The sequence below is a fragment of the Nycticebus coucang genome, chromosome 23 (genome assembly GCF_027406575.1).
Source record: "Nycticebus coucang isolate mNycCou1 chromosome 23, mNycCou1.pri, whole genome shotgun sequence".
Lineage (NCBI taxonomy): Eukaryota > Metazoa > Chordata > Mammalia > Primates > Lorisidae > Nycticebus > Nycticebus coucang.
Window position 1 is genome coordinate 5,890,267 of NC_069802.1, and position 25,822 is coordinate 5,916,088.

At 38.0% G+C, this 25,822-nt stretch overlaps 1 protein-coding gene across 6 annotated transcripts in view; it reads left to right on the top strand.

Moving 5' to 3' along the window:
- CORIN (corin, serine peptidase) overlaps positions 1–25,822 on the top strand; it is a 332,111-nt gene that overhangs the window by 121,062 nt on the left and 185,227 nt on the right. For all 6 annotated transcript variants that reach the window (XM_053578127.1, XM_053578126.1, XM_053578129.1 and 3 more), the window contains one exon: positions 22,574–22,755. In XM_053578127.1, coding sequence (XP_053434102.1) covers positions 22,574–22,755 — 182 coding nt within the window. The remainder of the gene's footprint in view (positions 1–22,573; positions 22,756–25,822) is intronic.

Genomic DNA, 25,822 nt, shown 5'->3' on the forward strand with positions numbered 1-25,822 from the left:
AAAAAAAAAAAAAAGAAATGTATTTCATAAGGCTATAGCTACCATAGTGCTTTCTCTGATACATTTGGATAAAGTAAATGGAAAGCTTTCTGGAAAGGATTTCCCCTTCTAGATGTCAGTAAAAACATTTATGACCCATGAGAGGAGGCTAAAATATAAATATTGAATGGAGTATGAAAGATGTTAATTTCAACTCTCATGGACGACTTTGAGGGCTCTAAGACTTCAGTGAAGGAAGTAACTGCAGATGTGGTAGGAATAGAAAGAGAACTAGAATAAGAAATTGAGCCTTTAGCCGTGACTGAATTGCTTCAATCCCTTGATAAAAGTTGCCTGGATGAGGAGATGCTTGTTCTAGATGAGCAAAGAAATTGGCTTCTTGAGACAGAATCTACTCCTAGTAAATATGCTATGAACATTGTTGAAATGGCAACAAAGGATTCAGAATATTACTTAAACTTTTATAAAGGAGCAGCAGTATTTGAGTGGATTGATGGTGATTTTGAAAGTTCAACTGCGAATAAAATGCTATTAAACTGTGTCACATGTGACAATGAAATTTTTCATAGAAGAGCCAATTGATGCAGCAAACTTCATTGTTGTCTTTCTTTAAGAAAGTGCCACAGCCACCCCAGTCTTCACTAACCACTCTTCTGATCAGTCAGCAGTCTTCAATACTGAGACAAGACCTCGTACCAGCAAAACGATTATGACTCCTTGAAGGCTCAATGATTGCTAGCAAATTTTAGCAATAATGTATTTTGAAATTAAGGCATGCACATTTTTAGACATATGCCACTGCACACTTAATAGTGTAAACATAATTTTTATATGCAACAAGAAACAAAAAAATTGTACATTTTTCAATTGAAATTTCACTTTATCGCAGTGGTCTGGAACTGAACCCACAATATATCTGAGGTTTGCTTGTACTGATACTATAAATATGGGAGTGCAGAGATCTATCTCTTCAATATACTCATTTCATTTACTTTGGATATATAATCACTGCTGGGATTGCTGGATCATATGGTAGTTTTATGTTTAACTTTTTGAGGAACTTTCATATTATAATTTACATATACTTCCATAATATAATTTACATTCTGTGTCCAAGTGTTCTCCTTTCTCCATATCTTTGTCAATCCTTGTTATTTTTTTCATATTTTTGTTAATCATAATTCTAACAAGAGAGAGATAATGTCACACTGTAGTTTTGATTCACATTTCCTGAAAAGTAGTGATGCTGAACTATACACGCACACACACCTGTTGGCCATTTGCATATCTTTTTTTGAGAAATGTCTATTGAGATTTTTTTTTTGCCATTTTAAAATCAGGTTTTATTGTTATTGAGGTATTTTAATTCCTTGTATATTTTGGATACTAATTCTCTGTCAGATGTATAGTTTACATATATTTTCTTCCATTCCATTGGCTGTCTCTTCACTCTGTTGATTGTTTCCTTGGCTGTGCAGAAACGTTTTAGTCTGACATAATCCCATTTGCCTATTTTTGCTTTTGTTGCTTGTGCTATTGAGGTTATACCCCCCCAAATCATTATGTCATGGAAGTTTTCTTCTATTTTTTGTTCTAGTTGTTTCATAGTTTTGGGTGTTACATTTAAATATTTAATTCATTTTGATTTTATTTTTATAAATGATGTGAGGTAAGGGGTCTAATTTTATTTTTCTAAATGCTGATATGCAATTTCCCCAACACTACGTATTGAAGAGCTGTCCTGTGCCCACTGCATGTTCTTGACCATGTCATTGAGAATTAGTTGTCATGGATTTATTTATGGGATTTCCGTTCTGTTCTATCAGTCTATATATAGACTGTAACGGTCTATAACAGTGACATACTATTTCAGTTACTATAGCTTAGTAGGATATTTTGAAGTCAGGTGGTATGATGCCTCCAGCCTTGTTATTATTGATCAAGATTGCTTTGGCTATTTGTTCTTCTGTGGTTCCCTATACATTTTAGGAATATTTTTTCTATCTCTATGAAGGATGTCATTGGCATTTTGATAGAATTGCATTTGAACTTTGGGTGTATGGATTTTTTTTTAAATATTTTACTTCTTACAGTACATGAACATGTGATATCTTTCCATTTATTTGTGTCTTCACTTATTTTCTTTAATGTCTTACAGTTTTTAGTGTAGGAATCTTTCACTACCTTGGTTAAATTTACTCCTAGGTTTTGTAACTACTTTTGATATCTTTTTCAGATTGTTTGCTATTAGTATATAAAGTGCTACTGATTTTTGTATGTTGATTATGTATTGCTAATTTACTGATTCTTTTCATTAGATCTAAGAGGAGTGTGTATAGGTGTGAATTTTTACACTTGATCTTAGCCAAAAGGCCGAGAAGTGATAGGTGTGAATTTTTATATGTATGATTATGTCATTTGCAATCAAGGACAATTTAACTTTTTCCTTTCCATTTTAGATGCCTTTTATTTATTTCTCTTGCTATTTATTTATTACTCTGACTAGGATTTCTAGTATTGTGGTGAACAAAAATGATGAAAGTCATATCCTTGTATTGTTTTAAATCTTAGAGGAAGCACTTTTAGTTTTTCTCCGTTGAGTATGATACTAGTTGTGAATTTTTCAGTTTTATTTGTTGTGGTACTATCTTTCTATACCTAATATGTTGAAGTTTTTTTATTATGAAAGGATGTTGAATTTTGTCAAATGCTTTTTCTGCATCTATTGGGGTTATGATACATTTTTATACTTCATTCTGTCAATGTGGTGTATCATGGTCATTGATTTGCTTACCTCGAACCATTCCTGCATTTCTGCAAAGAATCCCACTTGCTCATGATGAATGATCTCTTTAATGTGCTATTAAATTTGGTTTGCTAGAGTTTTGTGAAGGATTTTTGAATTTCATGTTCATCAAAGACATTGGCCTATTTTCTTCTTTTGTTATGTACTTGTCTGTTTTTGGTGTCAGGGTAATGTTTGCCTCACAAAATAAGTTTGGAAATATACCATGATATTTAATTTTTTGGAAGAGTTTGAGAAGAATTGGTACTATTTTGTCTTTAAATGTTTTTTAGAATTCAGCAGTGAAGCTATCTGGCCGAGGATTTTCCTTAATGGTAGACTTTTGATTACTGCTTCTGTCTCATTACTCAATTTAGTCTGTTAAAGTTTTCTATTTCTTTCCAATTCAATCTTGGACATTTGTAAATATCAAGGAATTTATTCATTTTTTCTAGATTGTCCAAAGTGTGGACATATAACTGTTCATAATAGTTTCTGTAGTCCTTTGTATTACCATAGTATCAGTTCTAATGTCTTCTTTGAATTGCATTTTGCAAGAGCAAATAGATTCCATGTTATTCTTTTTTTTTTTTGGAGACAGACTTTCATTATGTGACCCTTGGTAGAGTGCCATGGAGTCACAGCTCACAGCAACCTCAAACTCTTGGGCTTGAGCAATTCTGTTGCCTCATCCTCCCAAGTAGCTGTGACTATAGGCACCTTCCGCAACGCCTGGCTATATATATATATATATATATATTTTTTTTTTTTTAGATTTATTCCTTGGATTTCTTTCTTTATTTATTTTATTAAATCATAGATGTATACATTAATGCGATCATGCGGCACCATATACTGGTTGTTTTTTTTTTTCATATACGGTTTTATAGATTGTTTGACACATTAGATTGTTTGGTTAACATAGCCTTCCTGGCATTTTCTTAGTTATTGTGTTAAGACATTTATATTCTACATTTACTAAGTTTCACATGTACCCTTGTAAGATGCACTGCAGGTGTAATCCCACCAATCACCCTCCCTCTGCCCATCCTACCCCCTCCCTCACCTCCTTCTCCCCCTTCCCCATATTCTTAGGTTATAACTGGGTTATAGCTTTCATATGAAAGCCATAAATTAGTTTCATAGTAGGGCTGAGTATATTGGATATTTTCCATTCTTGAGATACTTACTGAGAAGAATATGTTCCAGCTCCATCCATGTAAACATGAAAGAGGTAAAGTCTCCATCTTTCTTTAAGGCTGCGTAATATTCCATGGTGTACATATACCACAATTTATTAATCCATTCATGGATCAATGGGCACTTGGGCTTTTTCCATGACTGAGCAATTATGAATTGGGCTGCAATAAACATTCTGGTACAAATATCTTTGTTATAATGTGATTTTTGGTCTTTGGGCTATATACCTAGTAGAGGAATTCTAGGATTGAATGGCAGATCTATTTTTAGACCTCTAAGTGTTCTCCAAACATCTTTCCAAAAGGAATGTATTAATTTGCATTCCCACCAGCAGTGTAGAAGTGCTCCCTTTTCTCCACATCTACGCCAAAATCTCTGGTCTTGGGATTTTGTGATATGGGCTAATCTTACTGGAGTTAGATGATATCTCAAAGTAGTTTTGATTTGCATTTCTCTGATGATTAAGGATGATGAGCATTTTTTCATATGTCTGTAGGCCATGCACCTGTCTTCTTTGGAGAAGTTTCTTTTCAAGTCCCTTGCCCAGCCTCCGATGGGATCATTTGTTCTTTTCTTGCTTATATGTTTGAGTTCTCTGTGGATTCTGGTTATTAAACCTTTGTCGGAGACATAACCTGCAAATATCTTCTCCCATTCCGAGGGCCGTCTGCTTGCTTTACTTACTGTGTTCTTGGCTGTGCAGAAGCTTTTTAGTTTGATCAGGCCCCAGTAGTGTATTTTTGAAGCTGCTTCAATTGCCCGGGGGGTCCTCCTCATAAAATACTCGCCCAGATTGATTTCTTCAAGGGTTTTCCCTACACTCTCTTCTAGTATTTTTATAGTTTCATGTCTTAAGTTTAAATCTTTAATCTGTTGAGAGTCTATCTTAGTTAATGGTGAAAGGTGTGGGTCCAGTTTCAGTCTTCTACAGGTTGCCAGCCAGTTCACCCAGCACCATTTGTTGAATAGGGAATCTTTTCCCCACTGAATGTTTTTAATTGGCTTGTCAAAGATCAAATAATGGTAAGTAGCTGGATTCATCTCTTGGTTCTCTATTCTGTTCCAGACATCTACTTCTCTGTTTTTGTGCCAATACCATGCTGTTTTGATTACTATCGATTTATAGTATAGTCTGAGGTCTGGTAGTGTGAGTCCTCCTGCTTTGTTTTTATTTCTGAGTAATGTCTTGGCTATTCGAGGTTTTTTCTGATTCTATGTAAAACAAAGTATTGTTTTTCAAGATCTTTAGAGTATGACGGTGGAGCTTAAATAGGGATTGCATTAAAATTGTATATTGCTTTGGGTTGTATGGACATTTTAACAATGTTGATTCTTCCCCAGCCATGAGCCTCGTATGTTTTTCCATTTGTTAACATTTTCAGCTATTTCTTTTCTTAGAGTTTCATAGTTCTCTTTATAGAGATCTTTCACGTCCTTTGTTAAACTCCCAAATATTTCATCTTCTTTGGCACTACTGTGAATGGAATAGAGTCCTGAACTGTTTTTTCAGTTTGACTATTGTTGGTATATAAAGGCTACCGATTTATGAATGTTGATTTTGTAACCTGAGATGCTGCTGTATTCCTCGATCATTTCTAAGAGTTTTTTAGTAGAATCCCTGGTGTTTTCCAGATATACCACCATATCATCTGCAAAGAGAGAAAGTTTGATCTCTTCTGACGCTATATGGATACCCTTGATCACCTTTTCTTCCCTAATTGTGGTGGCTAAAACTTCCATTACAATGTTAAAGAGCAGTGGAGACAATGGGCAGTCTTGTCTGGTTCCAGATCTGAGTGGAAATGATTTCAATTTAACTCCATTCAATACGATATTGTCTGTGGGTTTGCTGTAGATGGCCTCTATCAGTTTAAGAAATGCTCCTTCTATACCAATTTTCTTAAGTGTTCTGATCATGAAGGATGCTGGATATTCTCAAAAGCTTTTTCTGCATCAATTGAGAGAATCATATGGTCTTTGTTTTTTAATTTTTTTATGTGTTGAATTATACTTATAGATTTATGTATATTGAACCAGCCTTGAGACCCTGGGATAATACCGACTTGGTCATGATGTATAATTTGTTTGATGTGTTGAATTATACTTATAGATTTATGTATATTGAACCAGCCTTGAGACCCTGGGATAAAACCAACTTGGTCATGATGTATAATTTGTTTGATGTGTTGCTGGATTCTGTTAGGATATCGTTGAATGTTTTTGCATCAATATTCATTAGTGATATTGGTCTATAATTTTCTTTTCATGTTGGGTCTTTTCCTGGTTTGGGGATCAGGGTGATGTTTGCTTCATAGAATGTGTTGGGTAGTCTTCCTTCTTTTTCTACATTTTGGAACAGGTTGAGTAATATAGGTACTAGTTCCTCTTTAAAGGTTTGGTAGAATTCTGACGTGAAGCCTTCTGGTCCCGGGCTTTCCTTTTTAGGGAGATTTCATATGGTTGATGCTATTTCAGAACTTGGTATTGGCCTGTTCAACATTTCCACTTGATTCTGGCTAAGTCTTGGAAGGTGATGTGCTTCCAAGTATTGGTAAATTTCCTTCACATTTTCATATTTCTGAGAATAAAGTTTCTTATAATATTCATTAAGGATTTTTTGAATTTCTGGGGAGTCTGTTGTTATTTGGTCTTTGTCGTTTCTGATTGATGAGATTAGAGATTTTACTCTTTTTTTTCCTGGTTAGGTTAGCCAAAGGTTTATCTATTTTATTGACCTTTTCAAAAACCCAACTTTTGATTTATTGATCTGTTGTATAATTATTTTGTTTTCAATATCATTTAATTCTGCTCTAATTTTGGTTATTTCTTTTCTTCTACTGTGTTTGGGGTTGGAATGTTCTTCCTTTTCCAGTTGCTTGAGATGTCCCATTAAGTTGTTAACTTCCTCTCTTTCCGTTCTCTTGAGGAAGGCTTGCAGTGCTATAAATTTCCCTCTTAGGACGACCTTTGTGGTATCCCAGAGGTTCTGATAATTCGTGTCTTCATTGTCGTTTTGTCCCAAAAATGTGGCAGTTTCCTTCTTAATCTTGTCTATGACCCAGCTATCATTCAGCATAAGGTTATTTAACTTCAAGAAATTTTAGATTTAAACCTAACCATGCAACATTTGGATTTAGCAGACATCTACAGAACATTTCATCCCAACAAAACTGAATACACATACTTTTCATCAGCCCATGGAACATACTCCAAAATCGATCACATCTTAGGTGACAAGTCTAACCTCAGTAAATTTAAAGGAATAGAAATTATTCCTTGCATCTTCTTGGACCACCATGGAATAAAAGTTGAACTCAGTAACAACAGGAATCTGCATACCAGCTATTTTTTTTGTTGCAGTTGTCATTGTTGTTAGGTGGCCTGGGCTGGGTTCAAACCCGCCAGATTCAGTGTGTGTGACTGGTGCTGTAACCACTGTGCTACAGGTGCCAAGCTGATTCCATGTTATTCTAAGTAATGTGTATATTATGCCTGGAACAGGGCAAATGTATTTATTGTTTTAACTGAAAAATCCTGCATAGTCATAGCTTCAAGGTAAAATAAAAATATTAGCTTTTAAATTGTAGAAGTAAGTAAAGAACTATTAGTAGACCCATCATTCAAGAAAATGTTTCATGGCAAACTGTCAGTTGCAGAGGTTGCCTTCACAGCATTGTAAACTGAAATAAAGTTTTAAGTGCCCTACGTGCCTGAATGAATGCCCTCTTGGCCAGTGGAAGTACCCTAAAACTGATTTGCTGACCGTGAGAAGGGAAGTTGGACATGGCTCATCACGGCCCCCTCCCTTCTTAGAGACATGCTTGGGAACTCATCGGCAGGCCTAAGGCTATACACAACAAAACTTAAATCACACCTTCATGTCATCAATTTACTCAACAGATGACTTGAGGTTTGAATTTTGGTAAATGTTAGGTGGCTTGTCTCTGATTAACAGACATCCAAACCTTTAGATAACACTTCATTTCTTTAACCAATTACAAATCAAAGAATCTTTAAACCCACCTACAATCTATAAGCCACCACCACATCCCCTCCACCCACCTTGAGATGTCCTGCCTTTTCAGGCCAAACCAATGTACACCCTGAACATACTGACTTAGGGTTTACATGTTCCTGTCTCCATGAATGTATAAAAACAAACTACAACCCAGCTACTGCTGGCACATTTTTTCAGGACCTCCTGAGGCCATGTGCTTTGAGCCCGTCACACACATTGGGTTCAGAATAAACTTCTTTGAATTGTTTTACAGAGTTTGGGTCTTTTTCCATTAACAGTGTAAAGAGAGAGTAGTTTTGTTAGGTTTTTCCCATGACTTGAAATTTGGGATGATAGTAAGGGGGCCTTTTATGTTCTTAGACTGTGGCGATACAATAGTTGTATTAGTTTCCTGGGGCTGCCATACCCAATTACTACAAGCTGGGTGGCTTAAACAACATCAATATGTTCTCCCCCATTTCTGGATACCTGAAGTCTAAATTTTGGCAAGGCTCTGCTCTCTCTCAGGACTCCAGGGTAAAATTCATTTCCTTTTTTTGCCAGCTTCTTGTGGTTTCACATATTCCTTGACTTTAGCTATATCACTTCAACTCTGCCTTCATCTTCACATGTCCTTCTCTTTACATCTGTGTCTTTTCCTCTTTTGTCTCTTGCAAGGACACACCTACCCTTAGAAAAAATGCTGAAAATCAACTCACAACAAAGCAGATTAATAAGAGAAAAGCCATGCAAATTTTGTTATCACGGGTATGGGGAGAATCTCAGAGTGATTGCCTAATATCCTAATGAGACCAAATATTTATGTATCTTCATTTCAGAGGAGACAAAGGAAATGAGGAATATAGGTAATTCTGTTCAGAGGCAATCAATGATTACTAGGGAAGATGAATAGACACTTGGGAGAATTAATACATAGGGGAAAATAAATGACTTTTAAATAATTTTCTTTGGAAATTAAATTGAGAGACAGGCGTTATTTTTAAAATGGGTTGGGCAAAGTCTGGCTGCATTCTGAATCATCTTTCCAGCAGTAAATATTGAAATAACAGGGAGGAAAAAGTAAGACGCTTGTTTTTTTGATGACTCCTCTTGGTCTTTATGGAGATAGTATGAAAGCCCCTTCTAAAGCCTGTTGATCTCTGAGGGCCTTTAATCCAAAATACTTTTATACCAAGGCATCATATTTTGGGATGAAATTTCCTGCATTTCCTTACATTGGAATTAGTGCCCACACCACAGACAATCCAGGATAATATCATCATCTCGAAGCCCCTAATTACATTTACAAAACCCCATTTCCCCAAAAGGATAATATTCACAGCTCACAGGGAGACAGCTCCCTGCCAGCTGAGAAAGAGTTTAGTACTAAGTGGGCAGATGGGAGGAATTTCTCGAATCCACTTTCCCAAGAATTGGGGAGACAGGGTTTTTAATGACAGTTTAGTGGGCAGAGGGTTGGGCAATTGGGGTTTGCTAATTGCTTTCAGGGTGGAATCATCAGCCTTTGGTATGGGCTGCTGTCTGGTTGAGTCAGCTGATCCATTGGAATGGAGTTCCTTGAGTGGGGGTCCACGACCAGATAAGTCAATTTCTTGGTGTGTCTGGGTTAGTTATCCACTGGAACTCAGGACCTGGAAGATATCTCAAAAACTATCCCTGGATCCGAACAGCTAATATTATGCTGGAGAAAGGTTAAGACTCTTTCCAGCTATTCACAGTGCCCTCCACAGTAGGATATACAGAGGAGAAAACAAGGGACATGACTGACTATTATCAAGCAGACCAGGGGACAATGGCTGGTTGTTATCACGATTTTAGCTAAGCCTGCTCCTTCACAAGGTTTGGGGCCCTTACCCTAGTTCTCACCTTGCACCAGTGAAGGCAGCCAGTAAAGGCAGTTTCACCAGGAGTCAGTAAAGGCTGTTTCACCAGGAGTCAGTAAAGGCCGTTTCACCCAGGAGTTATGACCAAGACGTGTCTTTTTAGGGACCACCATCCAACACACGGTACAGGCTGAGAAAGCAGGCTAGGGAGCCACATGCCAGAGGCCCCTCATTGGTTAAATGGAGACAGTAGTGAGCATTAAATGACATAGCGGGCGTGGAACAGTGCCTGGTGCTTACAAAACACTCCATAAATTTCAGCAACGGTTGTAAAATAAATAATGAATTTAAAGGGACAGAAATTGTTAATGAAATAAGGAGCATAAAAAATATGCCTAATGCATGCTAAGTATGCTAAATGTCCAAGGATTGCAGAAATGTAGAATACTATATGGATTGAAAGAAAATTAGGGAGACTATCTAAGGCTTCTGGAACTGGATTCCAGTTCCGTTTCTGCATAAGTTGGAACAATTTCACTTACACCTCTTTGTTTTAACTTCTCTGCAGGCTCTTGTGTACACTTAAATAAGACAGTAAAAGAGAACACGTTCAGCTTCCAGGTGTCTCTACATTAATCATTATCCTTATGTATCCTTGTAGTATTCAATCAGTACTTGAATTATCAGTCGTAAAATTTTAGTTAAGCTGCTCATAGTTTTCAAGGCACTTTTATGTAAAATTTATTTTTCCCCTGGTTTATCCTGATAAGTTGCTAATATGAAAATTTTCTATTTTCTGATACACTAGATAATGATATCTATTATTATATTCATTTTCAGGTGTCTGTGGAGATTTATTTTTTATTATTATATTTATTATTATATTTAACTTTTGACTGCCCCTCTGACCACTTTCTGCTGTCATTCAGTGTGTGCATAGGACCTGACAGTGAAGTTAAATAGACAAAATAAGCTTATAAAAGTAAAATATATTGTAAAAAATAATTCTAAGTCAAACACACGTTTCTTACATTTCAGTATTTTGTATCTTCCATTATACTAATTTTTTCTACTATCCAAATAATGGAGAATTGCTTATATTCATTTAAGAGAAAATAGCTACTTAATAACACTTAAAAATTAATTTTAAAAGATACAACAGGATGTAAAAATAGTTTGGTTTTAACCTGATTCTTCTGAGACCTCAGTTACTCATTAATAAAAATATGTATTATAACAATGAAACTTAGCAGTTTCTACTTTATACTGTGTCCACTTTTAGTTGAAGTGGAGTATAATTGATATGGATTCAGTGACATATATCTCAAAACCTGGAGATTTAACTGATAAACCATTTGGGTAGCCCTAACAATATGTGGGTTACAAGGGATCACTTAAAAATAACTTGCAAGCAAGTAGCTAACAAGAAACTCGCAATTCTCGAGCCAGAAAAATAACAGAAATTTTGCAGATGACTTTTTTTTTATATTCAAGGTCTCCTTAAAGTCTCTGTGTTTGGAATAGGAAGCAAGCATAGTAATCACATGCTTTTGATGTGTATTATTGGGTAATTATTGGGTAATTCTTATAGAATTATCTCTGTAATTCTATCAGAGCTCCCCGGGGGTTAAATTGGCCTGAAGTCTGGGCTGTGCTTCTAGCAGACTCTCAGGGGATGCTGCATGTTGCCATCACCCAGCTCAGATCTTTTACTACTTTGGAAAGAAACTACACACCTATAAAACGAGGCCTGAACATTAAGAATTTGACATGCTGCTATTGATTTTTTTCCTCCAGAGTATTGATTTATCCCCAGGTCCTAAGCAGAAATTCTTGATATCTAGAACCGTTAGGTAGATAGAATTCCAGCTCTCCTGTGGAAAAAGGACAGGGGCAGGGAGTTGGGGGGCAGGCACGTCCCCATCTCAACTTAACCCTGTCTGAAGTGATCACTCACACCTGGGGAGGAGGAACCACCCTACCAATCCACCAATCAGGATTGCAAAGGAAGTAAAAGAGTCTTTAGTCTATCGGCCTAGCCACAGGTAGAGTAGAGTCTTGAAGGTGATCTAGAACAGGCTTAGGACTAATGATCCTGTCATTAACTTAAACCTACACTGTGGTCCACACCCCTCAATGGGCTCTCAGAGAGGCTCAAGGGAGGTCCACATGTGCAGTTAAACTCTGGTTCCAAGGTGACCTGTGCATCACGAGGTAGTATAATACAGAACTGCAGGGATAATTCAGACCTCTTTGCCCTTGTGTTGCAACAGTGGAGACTGGTTTGCCATCTATGGCAAACATATCTTACTCTGCAAACCTTCTCACTCAGTAAACCTTTCTCTTCCTCAGTAAACTGAAGTTTCATGCTTATGTTACCAGATGAAGAGGGTCCGGTCCCCTGTTGCTGTCAGCCAATATGCAGAGACAGGGATAGGTACACCAAACTGTATTTGTCCGAGGGCCAGCGATTCTGGAGAACAGTGAGAGTAGCCTCTCCAAGATTATGCTGTTCTTCCATTTCCAAAATCACGGCTTTATACATACAAGTTAAAAGCAAGAACCATACTAACCCTTAACTTAAACAACAGTAATTAACACTTCTCCTAAACAACAGTAATCATCATAACCCATCACCCATAATAAACAATAGCTGACATAACCCGGGACCCCAAACAGCATTCCTATTCAAAAGTTAATCTCCAACATTAATCGGCCTAGACTACTGGAGATGTACACTTGTAGGTGAAAGCTGAGTTTACAAAACAAGAATGGGAGACATGAGCACAGCTCACTTAGGACAGTGGCCCGCCCCCGTGTCACGTGGGCCCTGGCCTCCCGACTCTGCCTTCTTCTCACCACCTGTGCCCTCACTTGCCTTACTTTAGGGTGTCTGGTCATTCCTCTGTGAAGAGCACCCCAAGAAGTGAGAACACAGGAAGCTGCCTGAAACCCCACCATTTTAGGGGATAGGTAGCTGCTTTGAAACCAACAGAACAATTAAATAAACATTTTTGATTTAGCCAGATGACTGGAAATTAGAAAGTATATCTCAAGCGTGAGAATTACTAACAGTTTTCTGTAGTGTATTTAATCTCTGCAGGTTTGTGGTAAGGACTGAATGAATTTCTTCAAATGAGTTTCTTCAAAATCACTATACTTTTACCCAAATTGTATACTATGAAAACTCACAGGATATTAAAGAATTTAATTTAGCAACTGCAGAGAGTGTTCTTGAAAGTTCCAGGGCAGATGAAACTGCCAACTGCCAGTTATGAGGCTGGACACTCTGGTAGCCTGAGCTGCCTCCTCATCTCTGCAGTGATAGTAATAACATACACGTCACTGGGTTTGTTTGTGCGCTACTCTGTGTGTGTTCAGAAAGAGTGGTTCACAGAAAGAGCTCACACCTGTGCACGGCCTGCACTGTCTGGCCCATAGTGAGCTCTCCATAAATAGAAGCTCCTGTTATTGATACGGAGTTCAGAGATGGCTTGTGAATTTATGGGAGGGCATAAGCTTCATTGCCTGTTTCAGAGATATAAGATTTGCAATTTTTCCTGCATTCTTCCTATTCTTGCAATCCATTCCCACTTAGCTTCCAAAGTCATTATTTAAAACTATAAATTGAATGGTGTTACTCCTCCACCTCTATTCTTTTAGGGGTTTTCCCCTTTAAGTGAAACTCCCTTACCTGTAGGCATTTCAATTGAATGGGGAGAACTAACTAGACAAACTGGGATAAGGAATCCAACCTTATGATCCAATTTGTTTCTCACTAGATTGAGGGGCAGGTCCATTCATAGCAGTCCATGACACTGATGACTAAGAAGGTCTAAAAACTCATGAGGCAAGAAATAAAATTAGATTTACTGTATTTTTGTTTTGTTTTGTTTTTGAGACAGAGTCTTACTATGTCACCCTGTGTAGAGTGCCATGGAGCCATAGCTCACAGCAATCTCAAACACTTGAGCTCAAGAGATCCTCTTGCCTCACCTTCCCAAGTAGCTGGGACTGCAGGCACCCCCACAGTGCCCAGCTAAGACAGAGTCTTGCTCTTGCTTTGGCAGATCTTGAACTCCTGAACTCAGGTGATCCACCCACCTTGGCCTCCCTGAGTGCTGGGATTACAGTTGTGAGCCACTGTGCCTGGCCAAATTTACCATAATTTTTCTCAGGGACACTTTTATGTTTTCTCTGAGAATAATAATGAGAGAATCCACTTGGAGGTTTTGTGGAATCATATCCAACATTAACAGATGTTATCCCAACCACCTTCAGGAAGGACAGGCTACATTAACTTGGGAAATTTGCTGTGCTCCATGGGGTTTGCCTCTGGAACCCTGACACCCAAGGTCCTTTTTCTCTCTGGTGAAACTCTAATTTCTCACCTAACTAAATGTTAAGCAAGTATTTCAGATGTATCACTTTGGGGAGATGCCAAAGTGTCTTTTTGGACACCAAGATGTTTTGGGTGGCTTGGCCTTTGCTCAGAGTTAAAGAGTTTATAGCAGAAAATGGCATTTTAGACTCCAGGTATGAATTTACCCATGTCCCCCATACTTTATTTTATCAGATTTTGGAATAAGTGGAAACATTAGAGAATTAAAATGCTTTATTATTGTAATTTTAAAAATCTATACAGGTCAATAGTCAAAGAAAATAGATGAGCATTGTTGTTAACACCAAATAAATATTCTAAAAGTCATTTGCTGCCTACTTCCTGAATTTATATGCTAACTTGGAAACAGCAATCTTTGTAGACACATTGGTGCTGGCTAGCTGGTTGTCGAGGTGGCCAGTTGTATCACGTTTCCCTTTCAACATCAGATAACACTAGAGATCTTGTCTGCTTTTTTGGCATTATACATAAAATATCAGATCGAAGATGGGGGTTCATTTTATGAACCAAATGGCTCACATGTAGGTCAGATACAGTCAGATAGTTTGGAGTTTTTAATTTACAAAGCAGTAAAGCTAGAGAATCAAACCGAATTTTCTGAAAATTCCTTGTCATGTTACTAACAGTGTCTTGAGCACATATTTCATCAAGTTCAGCGGAGCAGTTTGTTCACTTTTCTCCTCAATAATTCATTGGTATTATGTGGATGTGACTAGAATTTATAAATAATACTTGTGATTCAATTCATTCAAAGACCCATATTTATGGTAGCATTTCATAATATGCGAAAACATCAAAACAGCTGCAGAAATAATGAAACAGTTGCGAGTTTCTTTTGTGATTTGTCATTCCCCCACCCTTGGGTCCTGGTTAGTATGCCAAATATTAATGAGAACCAGGGCCGTGTTGGTTAAAAGAATGTGCAATTTTATATTCATACTCCCTTTCAAGAGTCATTGTCCTGAAACATTACATTATTCGCACCCATCTTAATTCAAACTGTGCTTAGTCTGTTGGTATTTCCTCAACTTTTTCTGTTTAAAGGGTGACACCCTACTACTGACTCTTTATGCATAACGATTTTACTGACATTTTTCTTTTTTTCATGGGAATTATATAGTTTAAGATTGAATAGTATGTGTAGAATTTGCTGACCTAAAGGAGAGGGGATCTCGTGGGCAGGGCCAAGTGAGCTCTCGGCCATTAAGAGCCGGGAGTTAGGTGCTGATGGTTCTCCTCCCAATGTCACTGTTGATAGCTTTATTAAAGCAGGTCAGCAGATCATCCTCTGCATGTGATTCGTTTATGTATCCAGCAGAGAGTTATGAAGTGTTGACAGTGCACAGCAGGGAAATAAGTACAAATAAAACAGATACGAATCCTTGGCCTCATGGAGCTTATGTTATACTGGTGAGAGATAGGTGATGAACAAATAGATAATAAATACTACTTTATTAGGTGGTGATAGATGCAATAGGAAAATAAAGCAGGGGTACAGAGAGCTGAGGGAGGGCTGGGGTATGGAGAGAGGAGGTGCAACTTTCAGCAGAGCGTGTTCGGGAAAACCTCACCGGGAAGGTTACATTTGATCCATGAGTGTATAGGAGTCTAGGAGCTGCGAAGGAGCTGGATCCTGAGTGTCCTGTGCTAACTGACCAATGTGGGAAGGTGTCAATGATGGGATCCGTCCTGCAAGTAGGTACTATTGCCAAGAGCATGAGTGTATTGGGGGTGGGGGAGGCAGAATAAGAAGGGGGTGAAGGGTGTTGCCAGGAGCACCGTACTTGGGAGCGACCTCAGCTTCTGGCATCAGTTGATTCCACAAGGATGTCAGGGAAACTGTCAGGTTAATTATTCCTTTAGCAAACACGAGTTGGGCACCTGTGATATGCCAAGTTCATTGCTTGTGCCGGGTGTGGAGATGAATAAAGCATAGTACTACCGTCAAGGCACTCGGCATAACAGAGCAGCCAGGAGTACGATTCAATTGCTGTACAAAGTGATCATTTTACAAGGTGTGGGGTCACATGGAGGATAAGGAGGATTCATGCCATCTGGCATCACTAGGGGAGGCTACTAGCAGGGGGAAGTAACCGCCGAAATGAGTTTTGGAGGAAGAAGAAAAGTTTTCCATTCCCCAAGGTGGGAAAAATGGCATTTGAGGTAGGATAACTGGATAGATCTACCATCTATTAGAGGAAATATAGCTAGTTTAACTTTATTCGAACATAACCTAGGAGAGAAAGATTTTTAGAAGTCATATTTGGCGGTATTTAGTGAATAATTGAAAATGAATGGTAAGGTTGAAGATATGGCAAAGGTTTTGGGCTTGGGGACTTGGGGGTATGTTGTTGCCACCAAGAAAGTAACGTGTGGTGTGACAGGGGAGAATTGATGGTGTGGTGGTAAAGGGGTTAATATGGAGATAATTTCTTCCTCTGGTTCAAGAAGTGCATGACGATAATTTTCCTTTGAGTGGAAATAAAAACAGCTTTTCTTCTGTAGGAGATGACGTGGTTTATATTTTTATCCAAGCGGTATGCTGGCAAAATGGATCCCTGAAAGCAAAATAACAAACAAAAAGCAAAACCATAATCTGTAGCAATTGTTGATTTCTCTTGTGTAAACAAAGGTTCCTACCAGATTTCAAGCTAATAATAGTTTAAGTATCTACTCTCACCCCACTGCGTGTCATTGACAAGACTTTGTCGAGCCTTCCCTAGGTGTGAGGTGTGAAGCTGTGTGTTGGCCACTCTCCTTTCACTTCACCACTTTTCCAGGGGTTAATTTCAACCATGGCTACTCTCTTGTTTCCTCTTGGGTTCAGCCCATGGGAGCCACCAGCAGGGGACCCAAGAGTAGGACAACAGGCCGTCTGGGTAGTGATGGGCGGGTGTCGCATCCCACAGTGAAAGAGCTCCCCACATAACTCCCTCCAAATTTCAGAAACTCTTCTTCCCCTTATCTCTTAAACCTGAAGTGCTAATAGCTCCCTTCCCCAGCTTATTTCACTACCTCTTAGTTTTTCTAAACTCTGTCTGCACCTTTGTAAATGGCCCTTTCATCAAACACTGCAGAGATCCTGCTTTGATGGCTCATCTCTTTCCTGTTGGAACCATGCCTATTACAAATGGAGAAAAACACCCAGTCTTGGTTTTAGAGTTTCAGAGCCATGTGACCAAGAAATATCCCAGCTTCTTCTGTTATTTCTCCTCTGATGTGAGACAATGAAAGATGTAACCATTCACTTGCACAATTTTCCAGCTTCATGTCTAGAGGAGGTGGGAACCAAAGAAGCCCCTTTCCCGCCTCTCTCATACCCCTCTAACCTGAACCTCTTATAAGGTCTCTTGAGGGCACCAAAATGTGCTGACATAGAAAGTGAACACTGTCGGCCCATCACAGGGAGAAAGAGCCATCTGGTGTTTCTGTGTTTTCCAGCAGTGGTGATGAATTCATGCTCCTATGTTGTTTGTAGATTTCAGTCTGTGTTATCTGTGGTTCATGTTGTGAGAGGAGGCCAGATGAGTGAGCGCTGGGCTGGAGTCAGTGTCTGCCTACGAGATCTCTCCTTCAGGTTTCAGTTTATCATAGTGTAAAAGTGTAAAAGGTGGGAATGGGAGTAAGTTATTTTGCAAGACCCTTCCAGCATCAACATTCTCCCATGACTAAGCTGTAGCTCTGGGAGCTGCCCGTGACTATGACCTTGTAAGCATTGTTCGCTAAAACGTTCAGCCTGTGTGACAAATTTAGGAATGTAGTTTTAGAGGGATAATTGTGTGAGTTTCTACGTTTCATTAGACGTAGAATACTACGTCTAATTCAGTAGCATCCTCAACGTGATGTGTCAAAGAAGAGTGTGTTAGCTCCCTATGGCTGTGTAACAAATTATCATAATCTTAACAGCTTAAAACAGCACACACCTGTTATCACATGGCTTCTGCGGGTCAGAAACCTGGGAGTGGCTTATCTGAGTCCTTTGCTCCACAAAGTCACATGGGTGCAATAAAGGCAAGGCTGAGCTCTTAGCTGAAGGCTTGACTGCGAAAAGATACAGCTTATATAATCTCTGGAAAAATTTTAGTTCCTCAAGGGCTATTGGGGTGAGGATCTTAGTTCTCAGCTGGCTGTTGTTCAGAGGTCACATTGGGGTCCTTACCATGTGGGCCTCACCAATATGGTGACTTGCTCCTGAGATGTTTAGTTTAGTTGACAAAAGTAAAAAGTGACAACTAAGTGCAATGTGGGATCCTGAATAGAGATTCTGGAAATATTTGGATATAGTCCTTTGTTCAGGTAAAGTTATTTTATCCATGCTAATTTCCTAGTTGTAATAATTATACTGTAGTTATGTAAGATGTTTACCTTGAGGGAACATAGATAAAGGATATATGGAAAGGTTCTGTATTATTTTTATAACTTTTCTATAAGTCTAAAAGTAGTTCAAAATAAAAGATTAGAAAAATGTGATTTATGAGACTTAAAAATCCATTAGCTGTCTAAGCCTGTTTTGTGGCTGTAGCTTATTCAATAATTTTAAATTCATGTCCTGATCCTAACACTTTTTGGTAGATAAAAGCTACACTTTTTTTTATGGTAGATACATCTTAACAGAATTTTTGGAAGGTAAATTCTCTGCAAATATTAGAGGTAAATTATATAATTTTTGGTAGATAAATCATTTCACAACATTCTTCCTAGTGAAAACACGATGAAAACCTCACTATCAGTATATCATAGTACTATTTATATATCAACTGTTTCAGCAAGTAATTGTGGACATGGCAGAAGAGCTTTCCGCCTGGACTTTAGTTGAAATGTGCTTGAGACTTTTGCACAACACCAAATGCACTTCACAAATCAACTTAAAATAATCGCCATTTCTAAAATAGCATTTTGATAGCCCAAGTGGACTCCTTTCCTGTCCTGAGCACTGTTTTTCAGTTGTCACCTGCGCATTGCTTGGATATGAACACATACTCTAAAATAGTGTGGCCTGTCTCACCACAGCATTCAAGTGATGAAAAGCAAAATATTTCAGCTCCTCACAGGCAGTTGAATTTCATGCCTTTTAGGAACAAATGGCTCCTCATTTTGCTCACTCTTTGAAAGGACTGCTAGTTATTAATACTCTATCACTGTTGCACGTGTCTTGGTCCGGCAATTTAAAGCTTATGGGTCTCAGTTGGGTATACCTCTTCAGAGAGTCATTTGGAAACACTCTAGACATTTTTTTCTGAGGCCTTATTTTTAGCATGGAGGGCCTAATGGTATTTTAATGACTCTCTATATTCCCAGAACAAATCTCAAAAATATGTCTGTTACCTTCTGAAATTTAACAAAGCTAGTGGGATTATCAGTGCTTCTCTGAGAAATATCACCATAAAGAATGAATTTTGATTTAGAGAATGTTAACAGTAAACGGACTATGAAAAATGGTCCAAACTCTGGCCTTTCCAAACCCTCACTTTTTAAATGGAGGAAACTGAGTCTTGGCACCAATGAACTGTTGGCCCAAGACCAGACGTTGGAGACGTGGTCACATGAAAGTTGTAGGGTGACAGACTTAAGGCTTTCGGCGAGAATTGGTGACAGTGAATCAGTTTCTGAGATAGAGACTTCAGAACACAAAAACAATCTGTTGCATTCATGTGTGAAACTTCATTGCTGTGACCTTAAAAGATTCTGAGAAAAGACGTAGAATGATCAAAAAAAATAGGTGAGTTCAGAAGTAAGAAAATGATCAGGGACCATTTTGGGAGAGTTGGACCTTCAAGTGTGCACCAGCTGTGCAATGATTGTTACCACCTCCAAAAAATGTAGGATGAAGTTTTTGCTCTTTGTCTGGAATGGCATCAACTAGATATTCCTTTATCTAACAAGGAGTTCTTTCCTAATGATGCAAAACTGTCTGGGAGGATTGAGTGTCGATCTGTTATTATGCATTACTCTGTGTTTTTTCATCTCTTTTCTTCTTTGAAATCCTAGATGTGACCAGCTTCAGCTGGGCCTGCAGTTTTGATTGTAGTAGGGGAAGAATACCTATACTCGGGCAGAGGCAGCCATCGGGGTGGGGTACGGGTGTCAGGATGGTCAGAATAGCATCTGGACCTTGGGATCCTGGTCAGAGGCACAAGAGAGATGCTAAGGCCAGCCTGACTTGTTTTATAGCTTTACTATGGGATGAGCCAAACCTAGAAAAGAAACCATGAATGTCTTCGCTCTTTCCTTCTTAGCCCCTTTGGCAAATACTATGATTCATGGCAGCTTTACCAGGATTTTGTAGAAGGAAGGGAAATCCCAACCACCATGCATGTGGTCGTGCTGTTGGGAAAGTGCTTATCAAGTTTCCAACTATTTTTGAGTTATACTTTTGAATTGTACAAACTTAGGACTTTCCTGTAATATAATAGTTAATAGTATTGGGTCCTTGGGTCATCTGCCTGAGTTCTAATCGTGGCTCTGACACTCATTACGTCAGCGAACTTGGACAAATCTCTTATTTTTCCTGTGCTTCAGTTTCCTTATTTGCATATTAGGCATGGCAGTCATGGTACCTATAAAAAAGGGTTGTTGTGAGAAATAAATGAAGTAATGCATGTGTAAGTGCCTGGCAAGGTGTAAGTATTTGAATTGATTCTATGTTCTCACATTGCTAGTCCTATTTAAGAAAATACAATCTCTAAATTCTCTGGAACAAGATTCAGGACAGGAAATATTGAAAAGCAATGTTATTTAAGTGATTTCTTCCTTTCCTCCTCTCCTTTCACTCTTCTCCTCCCCTTCCCTCCCCTTCCCTCTCTTCCTGTTCTTCCCTCCTCTCTCTTCCCCTCCCTCCCTCCCTCCCTTCCTTCCTTCCTTCCTTCCTTCCTTCCTTCCTTCCTTCCTTCCTTCCTTCCTTCCTTCCTTCCTTCCTTCATTCCCTCCCTTCTCTTCCTTTCCCTTCTTCCACATCTTCCCTATCAAATCCAGTTACACACATATATAGATAATTATGTAAACATCAGGATTTTAAGATGCTCTGTTTTTGTTTTTAAGATGTTCATATATGAGGTGACTTTTTGAGAGAAAGGCCACAGATACTTTTATCTGAATGTAATTGTTGAGTTCCTCTTTTCTATTTTTATGTGTAGCAAAATCTCTTTCTTAAGATTCTTTACAGACCCCCCATTAGTTCCATTTTATCTCAATGGCTGGCATATCTCCTTATGTTCCTGTAGTCTGAAGAAATATGAATGAGGTATTTTTAAATATGCTTGTTTGATAAAGGAGTTTTTAAAGCCCAGATACTAGGTCCTTGCATGGGAATAGATGATATGGGAGAGTAGGTAAGGTGTGGCCTGAAACTTAAAAACACCGAGAATCTGTTCTTGTTTCTGCTGTTGGGGGCTGTGTGATCTTGAGTTCATCCCAAAATCTTCATGGGCCTGTCACAAATGAAGGATTTGAATGAGGCGTTGTTTAAGGTCTCTTACACGATTCTGTGACATCTTATTTACTCCACATTTGTGAATTGAGTGCTTTGATTTCACTGACGTTTACATAGTTTACATAAAACTGTTTGAAATGCCTTCACCAGATGACCATCCAGCATGAGAACCAAATCTGTAAGGTAGAAAAACCCAGGTCTGCAAAGAAACAAGCCCATGGCCTTGGCTTGTTACAATCTTAGCCTCCAGTTCACTGAGCTTTGGATCTAGGAGCGTTTGATTGCATGTCAAGTGACTACAACAAGCTCCAGGGGCATCATTATTCTTATCAGTAATGGGCAGTTGTTTGCATTTTTCCACTTTGCAGAGGTCTAGAAATCTGAAAAGATAAATAACTGTGCAAGGTCTTCTGAGTTTCTACTTGTCTGTATGTTTCTTTTTCAGAGAGGCTAGGGAAATTAAGGAATAGTTTACTTACTCTCTGCCTCTCAGAGATACTTTGAATTTCTCAAAAAGATGATAAAAATGAGACAATAACCTATTTGTGACCCACTTCTGCCTTTGCAATTTAGTGGCCTGCATTTCCACATTAATTTTCCTCTTTCATTATTAAATAGAGCTCTTTTTGGCTGACAAATATATTTTAGCATAGGAAACTTAAAAAAATTATTTGGGACAAATACTTCTTGGAGAGATAGTTAGATGATATATTAGAGAACTAACTTATTCTCTCTAGAATAGAGACAATAGAATGGCTGAAATTGTCAAAGGACTAAATGTAGAAATTTGAGTTGTTGGCTATAGCAAATATAAATTAAAATATTATTACAACACCGGTGTCCAACTTTAACTTTATTACTATTTTGAGAAGTGTTTTGTAAAAATGTTAATTTTCCCCTTTCTTTTTTTTTCTAGTTGGGGACTCCTGCCCTGTAGGTCCTTCTGTGAGGCTGCAAAAGAAGGCTGTGAATCAGTCCTGGGGATGGTGAATTACACCTGGCCCAATTTCCTCAAATGTTCCCAGTTTAGAAACCAAACTGAAAACAGCAACATCAGCAAGGTTTGCTTCTCACCACAGCAGGAAAATGGAAAGCAAAGTAGGTATTTGGGTTTTGTTTCATTTTTTAAAAAAGTCTTTATTTAAATGTATCACTTGTAAAGGAATACATACAAATAGTAAGTGTAAGTATAATAATTTTTTTTTTATTAAATCATAGCTGTGAAAATTAATGCGGTCATGGGGCACCATACACTGGTTTTATAGACCATTTGACACATTTTCATCACACTGGTTAACATAGCCTTCTTGGCATTTTCTTAGTTATTGTGTTAAAACATTTATATTCTACATTTACTAAGTTTCACATATACCCTTGTAAGATGCACTGCAGGTGTAATCCCACCAATCACCCTCCCTCCGCCCATCCTCCCCCTTCCCTCCCCTCCCTGTCCCCCTTCCCCATATTCTTAGGTTATAACTGGGTTATAGCTTTCATATGAAAGCCATAAATTAGTTTCATAGTAGGCCTGAGTACATTGGATACTTTTTCTTCCATTCTTGAGATACTTTACTAAGAAGAATATGTTCCAGCTCCATCCATGTAAACATGAAAGAGGTAAAGTCTCCATCTTTCTTTAAGGCTGCATAATATTCCATGGTGTACATATACCACAATTTATTAATCCATTCATGGATCGATGGGCACTTGGGCTTTTTCCATGACTTAGCAATTATGAATTGGGCTGCAATAAACATTCTGGTACAAATATCTTTGTTATGATGTGATTTTTGGTCTTCTGGGTATATACCTAGTAGAGGAATTCTAGGATTGAATGGCAGATCTATTTTTAGATCTCTAAGTGTTCTCCATATATCTTTCCAAAAGGAATGTATTAATTTGCATTCCCATCAGCAGTGTAGAAGGGTTACCTTTCCTCCACATCCACACCAACATCTCTTTTCTAGGGATTTTGTGATATAGGCTAGTCTTACTGGAGTTAGATGATAACTCAAAGTAGCTTTGATTTGCATTTCTCTGATGATTAAGGATGATGAGCATTTTTTCATATGTCTGTAGGCCGTGTGCCTGTCTTCTTCAGAGAAGTTTCTCTTCAAGTCCCTTGTCCAGCCTGCGATGGGATCACTTGTTCTTTTCTTGCTTATATGTTTGAGTTCTCTGTGGATTCTGGTTATTAAACCTGTGTCAGAGACATAACCTGCAAATATCTTCTCCCATTCTGAGGGCTGTTTGATTGCTTTACTTACTGTGTTCTTGGTTGTGCAGAAGCTTTTTAGTTTGATCAGGTCCCAGTAATGTATTTTTGAAGCTGCTTCAATTGTCTGGGTGTCCTCCCCATAAAATACTCACCCAGGCTGATTTCTTCAAAGGTTTTCCCTACACTCTCTTCTAGTATTTTTATAGTTGCATGTCTTAAGTTTAAATCTTTAATCCAGTGAGAGTCTATCTTAGTTAATGGTGAAAAGTGTGGGTCCAGTTTCAGTCTTCTACAGGTGGCCAGCCAGTTTATCCAGCACCATTTGTTAAATAGGGAATCTTTTCCCCACTGAATGTTTTTAATTGGCTTGTCAAAGATCAAATAACGATAAGTAGCTGGATTCATCACTTGGTTCTCTATTCTGTTCCAGACATCTACTTCTGTGTTTTTGTGACAGTACCATGCTGTTTTGATCACTATTGATTTATAGTATAGTCTGAGGTCTGGTAGCATGATTCCTCCCTCTTTATTTTTATTTCTGAATAATGTCTTGGCTATTTGAGTTTTTTTTCTGATTCCATATAAAATGAAGTATTATTTTTTCAAGATCTTTAAAGTATGACAGTGGAGCTTTAATAGGGATTGCATTAAAATTGTACATTGCTTTGGGTAGTATGGACATTTTAACAATATTGATTCTTCCCAGCCATGAGCATGGTATTTTTCTCCATTTGTTAACATTTTCAGCTATTTCTTTTCTTAGAGTTTCATAGTTCTCCTTATAGAGATCTTTCACATCCTTTGTTTGATAAACTCCCAAATATTTCATCTTCTTTGGCACTACCGTGAATGGAATAGAGTCCTTAAATGTTTCTTCAGCTTGAGTATTGTTGGTATACATAAAGGCTACTGATGTATAAATGTTGATTTTGTAACCTGAGATGCTGCTGTATTCCATGATCATTTCTAAGAGTTTTGTAGTAGAATCCCTGGTGTTTTCCAGATATACAATCATATCATCTGCAAGGAGCGAAAGTTTGATCTCTTCTGACTCTATATGGATACCCTTGATCGCCTTTTCTTCCCTAATTGCAATGGGTAAAACTTCCATTACAATGTTAAAGAGCAGTGGAGAGAATGGGAAGCCTTGTCTGGTTCATGATCTGAATGGAAATGATTTCAATTAACTCCATTCAGTACGATATTGGCTGTGTGTTTGCTGTAGATGGCCTCTATCAGTTTAAGAAATGTCCCTTCTATACCATTTTTCTTAAGTGTTCTGATCATGAAGGGATGCTGGATATTATCAAAAGCTTTTTCTACATCATTTGAGAGAATCATATGGTCTTTGTTTTTAATTTGTTTATGTGCTGAATTATACTTATAGATTTACATATATTGAACCATCCTTGAGACCCTGGGATAAAACCAACTTGGTCATAATGTACAATTTGTTTGATGTGTTGCTGGATTCTGTTTGTTAGGATCTTGTTGAACATTTTTGCATCTATATTCATTAGTGATATTGGTCTATAATTTTCTTTTCTTGTTGGGTCTTTTCCTGGTTTGGGGATCAGGGTGATGTTTGCTTCATAGAACGTGTTGGGTAGTCTTCCTTCTTTTTCTACCTTTTGGAACAGTTTGAGTAATATAGGTACTAATTCCTCTTTAAAGTTTTGGTAGAATTCTGATGTGAAGCCATCTCATCCTGGGCTTTTCTTTTTAGGGAGATTTCATATTGGTGATGTCGTTTCAGAACTTGATATTGGCCTGTTCAACATTTCCACTTGATTCTAGCTAAGTCTTGGAAGGTGACGTGCTTCCAAGTATTGGTCAATTTTCTTCACATTTTCATATTTCTCATAATAAATAAAGAGAATAAAGTTTCTTATAATATTCATTAAGGATTTTTTTATTTCTGAGAAATCTGTTGTTATTTCGTCTTTG